This window comes from Miscanthus floridulus, chromosome 1 (assembly GCF_019320115.1).
Source record: "Miscanthus floridulus cultivar M001 chromosome 1, ASM1932011v1, whole genome shotgun sequence".
Taxonomy (NCBI): Eukaryota; Viridiplantae; Streptophyta; class Magnoliopsida; order Poales; family Poaceae; genus Miscanthus; species Miscanthus floridulus.
The window spans coordinates 146,527,728-146,538,933 of NC_089580.1; the positions used below are offsets into that span (position 1 = coordinate 146,527,728).

The 11,206-nt window shown below is 43.6% G+C and overlaps 1 protein-coding gene across 2 annotated transcripts; it reads right to left on the reverse strand.

Moving 5' to 3' along the window:
• Positions 1-5,250: 5,250 nt before the first annotated feature.
• Positions 5,251-9,903, reverse strand: LOC136497150 (acyl carrier protein 2, mitochondrial-like). Of its 2 annotated transcripts, XR_010769224.1 has the most exons (3): positions 9,575-9,903; positions 5,709-6,131; positions 5,251-5,586 (listed from the first exon to the last, which is right to left on the reverse strand). XR_010769224.1 is itself a non-coding variant. In XM_066492948.1 (2 exons), the coding sequence occupies exons 1-2, from the start codon at positions 9,791-9,793 to the stop codon at positions 5,955-5,957; spliced, it is 396 nt and encodes a 131-aa protein (XP_066349045.1). In that variant the 5' UTR covers positions 9,794-9,903; the 3' UTR covers positions 5,594-5,954. The 2 variants fall into 2 exon arrangements, 1 of the variants encoding a protein (XP_066349045.1); XM_066492948.1 differs by lacking the exon at positions 5,251-5,586 and having other exon boundaries at positions 5,594-6,131.
• Between the last annotated feature and the right edge of the window lie 1,303 nt (positions 9,904-11,206).

Here is an 11,206-nt window from a genome sequence, read left to right on the forward strand (position 1 = left end):
CCGCATTAGGAGATTAGGTTGGGCGAAAAAATATGAGTGCCAGAAATTTTGCCTGTATAGATTTACTTTTTGTCTGTTAATTAATGTCCATATCCAATAATTCTTATCCAACTTTCCATCTTGTATATGGTGGGTCTTTTCGCTTCTCTCGTTATCCTTATTTTTCAGCTTATTTTTTCAGTTGGAACGGTACTTTTCTCTCACAACAAATCAGCGGGAATAGTATTTCGACTTGACCTGAGTCACGTTTGTGTTCGTTTAGTTTGTTTTGGAATTGGACTTCGGGCTAGATAAAAGTTAATGTAACTCGTACGAGCACAGGTTATATATATACAAGGGTTACATATATAAGTCCGGACGAAAAAAAATTCTTCATCGGCAATTAGAGGGAGAAAAAAAAATAGACGAGCCAAAAAATAGATTGAGAGAAATTTTGCCTCTTTATTATTAGGTATAGATAGATATAAAAAAAAGTACTGCTACTACCTCCTAACAGAAACAATGTCCGCCCTGTTCGCTTGGCTTATAAGCTATACGTTTTCAGCCAACGAATATTATTTTTTTCTCACACCAAATCAGTCATAAGTACTTTTAGTCATGGCTTATCAGCCAAACAAACAAAACAGTATTGTTTGGAGCAAGTTTCAGATAGATTAGTACGCACTCCATTTCCTTTTATAAGGATAGGATTTGAGAAAAAAAAAAGTTTCTAGTATACTTTGAACATTAATTCTCTTACAACATAATATCACTAAGCGGCTCACGTCGGCTGCCGCGCTCAAGCACCCATGGTTCACCAAGATGAACGCACCGGAGCAGCCAAAGGAACAAGTGCCATCGGCGTTGCCCAATAGACCAAGAGTGCTGTGTGCGTGACGTGACTATGAAGTCCTCTTTCCTTCCACCACGGTGTGCGTGCATGTCAAACTAACTTGTTCTTCCGAACACATGTTGTAATGCCTGAATGATGTATTGTTGTTGTGAATGAACACTGTGATATACTGATATAAATTGCATTATTTGAATTGGATTCTTTTTACTGTGCCTTTGAATGGATATGTGTGGCAAAACCATCCGAAATAGCACGCTTTTAGGGGCGCTCGTCTTCCACCAGACCCTAAGCATCCCAAAAGTAAGCTACGTCGGACGGTTCCGTCAAGCACACCCCAAGGGAAAACACGAAGAATCCACGTTTCTCCTCTAGAATCCAATAATGAGAATGACTTTACAATACTTAACCCATTTCATACCGCAATAGTTCTTAAAAATATATTATTACAATACCAAGTTCAGAGTGCGAAATTTAAACAGCGGAATTAAAATAAACATCTAACGATAAGATACAAGGATCCGTCTGTGCCCACCAGAAAAATCCTCCACACAACAGTCTCCCCTCAAGTTGCACCTGCAACAGGGGTAAATAAACCCTGAGTACACAATATACTCGCAAGACTTACCCGACTAGTGAAAATAATTTCCCGACTCCAAGGATATGATAAGTTTTATGGTTTGTTGGGTTTCTTTTTGTGAAAAGCCTTACTAATAGTGTATCCTTATGTATGTTTTTTATTAGCAGTTATGATTAGTTCATTATCTAACTATTCTATATAAGCACATGTTCTACTTTCAAGCAAGAGTTGAGCAATCAGGTTCATTTCTCTATCATTCATCTTTCAATTCTTACTACGGTGCTAGATCGTAGACAAGTCATACCATATTACACGGTGATTCGCGAATTAATGTAGCCCAGCAGGGTACCCCGAAACACACGCTCCGCTTGTATACCAGGCACAAGCAGGACCAACCCACCACTCTCCTGTCAATAGATCCAGGAACCCATCCAAACTTGGACTCCAAACCCCCACACCTGAGTCCCAGACTCAGTGTGGTGCTTAGACCTCCACCATCCCCGCCTCCAATCAGTCGGTCCGAAAAGAGCCGGAACCCACGATAAGAGAGCAACGAGCCTTTCCTGCTTCCATAAACAAGTATGTGCTCAGGATAATAAGTTTGCCTCCTAACTAGAATCCAATGCAATGGCCGGTCCTTAACCGACATGGACAGGTAAAACAGTGTAACCAAGATATGTCTCGTTGGTCGCGGGACACAACCTCTTACACCCACCAATACTCGTACCATATCCCTGTCCGGTCTCCATTTCCTTTCACCATTTTTATCATGAGAGTGATAATAATAATCACCTATTGTGAGTAACAGCATGTTACTCACGCTACCGAAAAACCTAAGCATAGCAGCTACTCGACCTAAGCTAGTAGGACTCATAGGTAGGTATCTATGCACGTAGTTTCAACAATAAGTCTGTAATATAAATGCACGCCATATATATATATATATATATATATATATATATATATATATATATATATATATATATATATATATATATATATATATATATATATATTCAGTGATTATTCAAAATAAGGGTTATACATCGGGGCTTGCCTTGGGCAGGCGGGGTGTTAGCTCAATCAGTCAGTGGCGGCTCCGGGACCTCCTCCTGCACGAGGATCTCCTCATCATGCTCCTTGATCACCTCCTCGAAGGCTCGAACTCGTGATCTCCGATGGTCATGATCTCCGCCAACTCGTTCTCTACATGCATGCGATGATGATGCAACACTTAGTATTTTAGTAACAGCAGCTCCTAAAATAAGAATACACATGGTAAACTACTAAGCTAACTCTAATGACTAAGATACTAAGCTAACTATCACCTTCATCAAGTAAAGTGTTGGATTCAACTAGCAAACACCTAGCTTTACAATTGAAGGATATATCTTTATTTCTACTAATGATTTAATGTATATTTGAAACAAGGCGCATTTAACTACCTTTATGTTTAGTTTATTCTAACGCTACAAAAATTACAGTGAACACATAATAATACCACGATGCTGCTATAAAAATTTCAGGGGTTTTGCTATCATCATTCTACCACATAAATTCCTACAATAATTAACCTAATAATATTAAGCACTCTTAAATGATTTAATAGCTCCTGATATCACAAGTATATATATGAACTAAATACACTAGCAGATAGAGCATAATTTTCAGAACCTAACAAAATTGGTTTTATAATTTTTGGATACCTACATGATTTTATATTAATTACCAAAGTTCAGCTCAGAAATACAAATGAAAAGCTATTTCTATTTTCCACGAAAAAGCTAAACTGATTTTGGCCCAATGCGGCCCACACGCGCGCAGCGCGCGCGAGCGCACGGCGGCCCAAGGTGCGGCCCATGCGGCGCCGGCCCACGCACGTGAGGCGGCCCACGGCGAGGAAGCCTGCGTGCACTGGCACATTAGCAAAAACGCCCCTAGACTATGAGCAAAACAACCCACAATCCACGATACTATTTCTATAGTCAGTGACTTTGCAACAGAACCCTCGAATCTTCTCCTCTTTACAACGGCAAGGCCCTCGACCATCCCCGCGCACGCCAGCGCAGCGAGCGGTGGCACTGGCACTTACGCCGGCCACACTGGACCCACGCTGACCTATCTACGAGGTCGACGCTCACCTAGGGTTCAACGTGAGACGATGGGCGACGGTTGCACGAGCCAGGACGCCGTAGAAGGACCTCTCCACGACGACGGGCACCCTACGGCAATAGCGACGGCGTTCTGGTGAGCCGCGGCAACAACAAGGTGGTAGGGGTAGCGAGTGAGCAATGACAACTCACCAGTGACCCTACCGAGAAGTCAGCTCGCCCGGAGATGACCTGAGCGAGACTGGCCACGTGCGCGCGGCGAGGTGAACGGCGGACCGTAAAGGCCCGGCCACGTCAACGGCGAGGAGGCGGCACTAGAGCTGCGACTAGCGTGCGCACGACGAAGAGGGAGCCAAGGCGAGCTAGTGGTGCAGAGGAATTGGCGTGGGGTGAAGTGGTGGAGGCTGGCCACGACGCGGGCGACGACGGGCCTTAACGGCACGGCGGTGGCAAAGCTCTAAAATTGGAGCTCGGCGTGACGCGAGTCAAGGCGGGGTGGGGTCGGTTGAAGAGGAGACGCGAGCACGAGAAATTGATGAGAGGTGCTCGCTCTCTGGCTCACCGTGATGTGACCCGACGGCGACGAAAAACAGAGGGAGAGAGAGACGGGGTGCGGCAGTGGGTTCGACTCGTCCACACCTTGGCGGGATGTGGCCGACCGGACTTAAGGCGGCATCTGCGCACCCGCTACACGACACTGCGGCCAAACCACGTGCGCGCGTGCGGAGGTAGGTGGGGGCGCGGCAGGCGCGGCCACAGCGCCATTAAGGCAGGACGACGGCGCGGGGCAGCCCACGTGCAAACAAGGACAAGGCAAGCGGCAGCAGCACAGCGCCGCAGTGGCGTCGGTAGCGGCAGCATTGTGACGTGAGGCGGGTCGGCAGTGCGAACGCGATAGCGAGTTGATGGCACCGGCAGCGGCTCCGTTGCGGCGCGTGCAAGGCAGTCAGCAGCAGCGACGGCGGCTCCGCGTGGCGGGGCCAGCGGCAGCCGAGACCTGGCCAGGCCAAAGACGGCCACGCGCGGCAGCGCGCGCACGCACACGCGTGACCAACGCGGCGACGCCGAGCGCCCAAGCGCGGTGATCGCGACCAACCAGCCCGAAACCGTGACACGCAAGAATTTTAAAGCGCTCAACACGACCAAACGATTGCTCCTAAACCTAAACCGTCTTCACCATGCGCAAGATGGCACATGAGAGTAACAAATCGAGCTATAACACTACACCGCTCCTTAACCCAATATCTCACAATAAATTGCTAAACATAGCCGTGTCTAACTGTTGGCAGACTCAAAAATTTCTAAGTTTTTTAGCTGAATTTGATTTCCATTTGCAATTTCTAAGCTAGTGGAAAATTAGCTAGTAATATCATCGACCGCAAGTATTTCATTGCCATCTATAAAGTTTGTACTTCAAACTTTATTTAAGTACCACATACATGTTCTATAGCATTTTTGCTTAATAAAAATTTATTTTAAACCCTAAGTGATATAACATGACTATTAAATCAACTTTCGTTTCGCATTTTAGTTGATCGTTTTGAGTTACAGAAATTGATCTACATACTCTATTAAATGTATTAACACATAAACATGATGCTCATGACATGTTTTAGTAGATGATTTACGGTGTAACATCGAGGGTGTTACAATATGATTCGTCTTGCCATAAACAAAGCACTAAGCCCTGAAATGATCTCTCTGAATATTGGTATGTAGCAAATGGAATAGTATGTATACATGCTAGAGTTGAATATGGATATTGGCTCACAGCACATGAGTTCGGCGAAGACTGATCTTCAGTCTCACACTCACACCTAGTGCACTGCAGATCTATCAGTGCTGTGCCATGGTTTTGATGCGCCTGAATGTTGTGGGATAGCTTAACCGTAGCAACGATCATCGATCAAGGATCAGACACTGGTTCAGTGGTTTTGTTGATGTTCACTGGTCAGTTAGAGCAGCAGTTTTTTTCCCTCACAGGTGCATAACTTCGCAAGCCCACAGGTGTTTTTTTCCATCAAAAAGAGTCATATATGCAGATGAAGGTTGCTTCATTGACATCCCTATACAAGTAATCGAAAGTATGTACACTCTTTGATAAGCGGGGAAAGCCGAATACAAGAAAACAAGTTCCTTCTCAGGTTCAAACGTTTTATTTAGTGCAGACGATTCAAAAAGGACGTACCCAGTGCAGAGAACTCCCACTCTGCGCAGGGTCTGAGGAAGGGTGCTAGTGGCAAGCCTTACCCTCGCCTGTGCAATGCAAGGAGACAGCGACTCGAACTCGGGACCTTCCGGAGTAACGTCAGGAAAAGTATCTAAATGGTCATGGTAGTGTACATCTTCAAGGCAAACTTTCTTCATAAAAAGATAGGGGGTAGGGCAGAGATTGATGACAATATAACTCAACTATAGCATGAAATGTGTCTTATCATTTCGCTTGCGGGTGTGAGGCAATGAAGTCAACTGCAACTTTGATGGAGTCAATCTTGTCAGCTTCATTGTCAGGTATCTCGAATCTGAATTCCTCTTCAAGGGCCATGACAACCTCCACTGCATCCAAACTGTCTAGGCCAAGATCATTCTTGAAATGGGCATCTGGTGTCACCTACAGGTCATTGGGAACAAACTGACTGAGGATTTGCCATCAAACATTTACGCTTGCAGGAAAAAATGTAACCAAACACATGTCTCAACAGCATTTACTTATTGGAATTTTACAGATTAGAGAAAAAAAGATAACAGGAGTAAGATGTCTGAATCAAGGTGAAAGCCCGCTAGCAGCTCAAAACCTGAGCAGTTCTTTCTTTTTCCTGTGCATAGGTTTTCTTGTTCTGTCAGTGTCACACATAAGTACAATAACAAGCAGCAAACTAGATTGCTGACAGAAATGAGTTAGGGCTGTTATAAACAATTCTCGGTTCTAACTTATTCTTGCTGATTTTCCATAGTTACCATGCATGGAGCACCAACATATGCAATTACAAAGAGCACCAATTTCTGGACTAGTGTCTGTCTAAATCTTACCCTCACTGATAACATTCACCTACGCAATAACAGTGCTGTGTTACAGCTACACGACCTAGATAACTGGTTATTTTTTTATTTTTAAAATCCTGAAATTCATATAACTGTGTGCTTATCAAACTTACTTCAGAGTATGGAATAAGTCCTCAAAAATACTAGAGATCAGTAATAGCCTACAATTAATTTCCAATAATCTTGCAATCCAATGTAGCATAAATATTTTTTCATGCAGCTGAAAACAAGAAAAATATGAGTTTTGAATTGCAAAGTACAAATAAATTTCTGAGAACAGATAAAATCTCAGAAAAAACTAGTTTAGATCCTACTTACTAACACTCCACAAAATCAGCCAAGAAGAACCAAGGAACACACAAAAAAAAGTATGCAAAACCGTAAGTTCCTAAATATAGCTTTTTAAACAAGATTTGTTCGAGAAAAGCTTCTTGACAAGATTCCACCATACCATCCACACAAAACACATGAAAAGGCACACAAGATGCATATGGTAAACCGAAAATCTCAAAACAGAAACAGCAGAAAAATAAAATAATCATGCCAAAATTGTGTCTACCGTTAAGTATTTATTCCCTTCCCCCTCCATCCCCAGGCACTCAGAAGTCAGAAAATCCTAGTTTCCCTTAGCCACCAACAACCATATACTTCTAGTCCCATTACATCAAACCTGCCTGAATCCTGGTTCAAAATGGCTGAGTACCAAACAATAGAGCCCAACGATGCTCACCGGTGGCTTCCACCAGAGATCCTTGAGGATATTGGAATTGTCAAAGCTGATGACCTTGACCTTACTATTAAGGAACTTGCCTCGCGTCTTGCAAGAATCCTTAACAGCACAATGGGGACATACCAGCATCATTATCTCCATCATGCCATAGCAAACAACTCCTACAGACAGCAGCATCCCCCCCCCCCCCCCCCCCCCCCCCCCTCCTCTCAAAAGCCACAGGTCTATAGGCTGGGAAGATGGGTTCACATCACTAATCGCAGTGACAATGCCAAGACAATGAAAACATGGACACTTCTGTGCAATGGCAGAGTAATGAAAGGAGACATTAATCTGCCAAGATTTGCTCTGGCAAAGCAGCAACCATATGTTTTGTGACCAGGAAAACAGAGCAACAGAGGAACTGGAGTTTTCTTGCCACGTGCAGAGGCGTACAACCAAATGAATGGGCAGACTAAAATTCCAAGGACCAGTTGTGCAGAACTGAGTAGGCAGCAATGCCAACAAAAGCAACAGCAGAAACTTCATATCCATGCCAATGCATTGGTCACAACAAATGAGCAGCAGGAACACAAGACAAAGGAAGCAAATGCTGCATCTCATGAATTCCCTGATGAGCTTGGCCTACCACATGAACGGATCTATTGATGATGCTATACATGAACTACACCAATGCAGGCATAAAATGGTGATTAGGCACTTTTGTAACAAATAGCTAACGTAGAACTATTAAATAGTCACCACTGGTATTGCTGTAACCTGGAAAAATAAGAATGAGGTTCTTTCAAAAAAAAAAGAAAGAAAGAAAAGTTGAGGTCATCACACCTTACTACATTGTACTATGTTCTATTTTATATACATGTAAATGAATGCTTCTTTTTTTGCATAATATCTGCTACATTATATGGAAAAAGGCTACATTATGATGAAACTACTAATATTAAGTGCTGACATTCATGTCTTCACCCTAGCTAGAGCACCTACAAATATTGATATGCTAAGCAACATGGAAGCCCGACTGCCTGAGTTAATTTAAATGCTTGATTTCTGATGTTCTGCACAAGTGCTACCCTGCCAGTAGGCAAGCAGAGAATAGTGAGATTTGAAATCCAAAAAGAGAAGCTCTCATGCGGTAGCTAGCTTCATCCTAATTGTAGTAAAAAAATCTAGTTTTGATTCCAACCCCCTTGAATTTGTAAGTCCTCAGCTCAAGTGCTTGTTCAGGAGAATAAGAGAAGACTCTGTCCATAACTGGACCAACTGCCTAATCCATAGCCGCTAAGGCAACAAATTAAATGCCTAGTCAGGCTTTAGAGCAACTCCAAGAGCCTCTTTATATCCTTACTAATTCATAGGAATAGAGATTTCGGTGAAAAAATACCCTCCAACAACTTCTTTAATTAGATCTCCAAATACAAACATCCTCTATTCCGGATTTATCGCTAGCCAAAGATTGAGAGCGGGGTTGGCTCTCTAGAGTGCGCAAGAGATATAGAGAAGTTGTAGGAGAGTGAAAAGGTATAGAGCGCGATTTTTATTCAAATGACTCTCCAAATGATGATTTAGAGAATAAGTTTAAGAGAGGCTCTTATGCTAGTCTATGTAAGTTCAAGCCTGCTAACTGGTTTCACTTGCAGACACTTGTGTTTGTTTAGGGATTTCTTCATTTGGTTTCTTGATGCTGAATCTCAATATAGCTATGCAAGTAACTGTCCAAGTAACTGTTTACACTGAACAAAACAGCACCTAGTAGTACTCCACTTGATTTACCCAAGAAAATCTTGACCATAAAAATTCCCAAATAAACAAATAAACTTAACAAAAACTATATAGAAAACTCCCAATTTTACACTAATGCCTGTTTTCACAAGAAAAATGTGTCATTTCATTAGTAGTCATTTCTCAATTTCCTTTGAGTAAGAAAATAAAACATTTCTTAACAAATTAGGCAATTGCCCTAGGTATTAGGCTATTAGCTAAAGTTTACCAACAATGAACTATCCACGCTAATCAACAGAATCAAGTTGAAGTAACACTAGTAACAACACCACAACACACTGAAACCACTCTTTGAACTTTAATCCAATTTACACATAGAAATGCTTATCGTTACTGCATACTGCTAATAGATCCATCAATTCAGCTACGTCTGCGTTTCTCACAACATTCGTTCCTCGCAGAGAAGCTATTGCATCGATTCGATTCGGTTGTCGGTTTGATCCCATCAAGCACCTCTTGTTCCAGCTAGCCCGGTAGGGAGAGTGTGACAGCAGTGTATATACCTTGGAGGGGTCATCGATCTTCAGGAAGCTCTTGACGACCTTGATGATGCGTTCAGTGACCTCGCTCTTGTCCAAGAAAGAGCCCTTGGCATCCTCCGAAGACATCCACCGCCGCCCCCACAGGGCCTCCTGCAGCGACGCCGTCAGCCTCACGGATGCCGCTGACGGGACCGCCGCCAAGCGGAGGTGCCTCAGAAGCAGGCTCCTCGCCGCCGCCATTTGGGCCTGGATGAACTGGTTCTGAAGCCTCGGGGAGGGGATCGGAGGCGGCAGCGAGAGGAGGAAATGGTTGTTGCGGCGGCGGAGCGGAGGTGGGAGAACCGGTGGGTTTTTTTGGGTCCCTTTAGACCCTATACACTATGGGCCTGTTTATTCTTGGCCCAGGTTTGTCATGGCCGGCCCGTCAAGCTGTTCATTTGTCTTCTCATCTTTGCTAAAAAAAATGTCTTCTCATCTCATATTTTTGTTCTTTCTTTGTTTTCCTTGATTGATCTGTCTTCACAGAATTTCATTGGACTCCAGCTTCCTTTTAGAAAAAAGATAAAAATATACCACGAGTACAAAACTTGTATGATGGATGTAAATATAGATCATATATAACTTGTAAAATGATTAAGTGGACAAAAATTTAACCTATGGTACATTCAAGACACGGAGATTTACTTAGATCGGAGGAAGTAACTATAGTGTTCAGGCGGTAACACCAACTCCCGAAAACTCCTCCAAAATCAGTTTTGGTATGACTAAAAAAACTAGCTCTACATCGGTTTTCATTCATGGCTTCCAAATTTTGCGCGCTTCCAAACCCACATATCAACTTGTCATGTACCTACGGTCTCCTTGTGCTCCCAATCCCTAGAAATCGCTCCCTCGCGTGCGAGAAACCGATCTCCACGCCTACCACCAACATGACTTCACCTAAAGGTAAAACCTTTGCTTCTATGTTAGCCGGCGCTTGATCACAGCATGGCCAACCATAGCTGTTGATGGTTGCCTCTCTCTCCTTTGGTTGGCCAATCGTGGCTAGCTATAGCCTACTTGCAACCCCCCCTGCACTAGCAGGGGCAGTTCTAGTTAGCTAGGGTGTTCCTGCAAGTGGCGTAGTGGTTCTCGGTGAAGGCAGCACAATGGATCTTAATATATCCCCAATTGGCATTAAGTTAGCAATAACCGAGGAGGTCATTCTTTGGCTATGAATGGTTGACGTTCATAGGTCACTATTTGGTGACGATCTTGAGCTCATCAAGTTCTTACAGGACAAAATCCGCTACTTACAACCTTTTGTTGATGGTCATCTTCTCATAGAGGCGGTTGAGGTGGTTCTTCAAATGGCGCCAGCTACTCCACCCTTGTTATGTTATTCAAGATGTTTTGGGTTGTCCAATCACTAACACCAACATGATGGGGTCAATGGTTGTTGTCGTCACTACTTCGAGTAATTCCTCTTCCGCCCTCTTATCCTCAAAGCTCGAGGACCCCCTGTTGCCTACAGTTCAGCTAGCAAACGCAAAGGATGTGATGTTCCATCTCGAGCTGGCATGAGACAGGAGAAATCTCTTTGATGACGAGCTTTGCTTTTTAATGATCCAATGTCGCCATTGCCCGCCCTTGAGAGGCGACCAATGCTCCTTT

What these genes read in the sequence shown, in the direction of transcription:
- LOC136497150 (XM_066492948.1), bottom strand. Translation starts at nt 9,793, where the DNA reads ATGGCGGCGGCGAGGAGCCTGCTTCTGAGGCACCTCCGCTTGGCGGCG. An exon ending in AGATCGATGACCCCTCCAAG is followed by an intron (nt 6,132 to 9,574) that starts GTATATACACTG and finishes AATGACCTGTAG; the next exon opens with GTGACACCAGATGCCCATTT.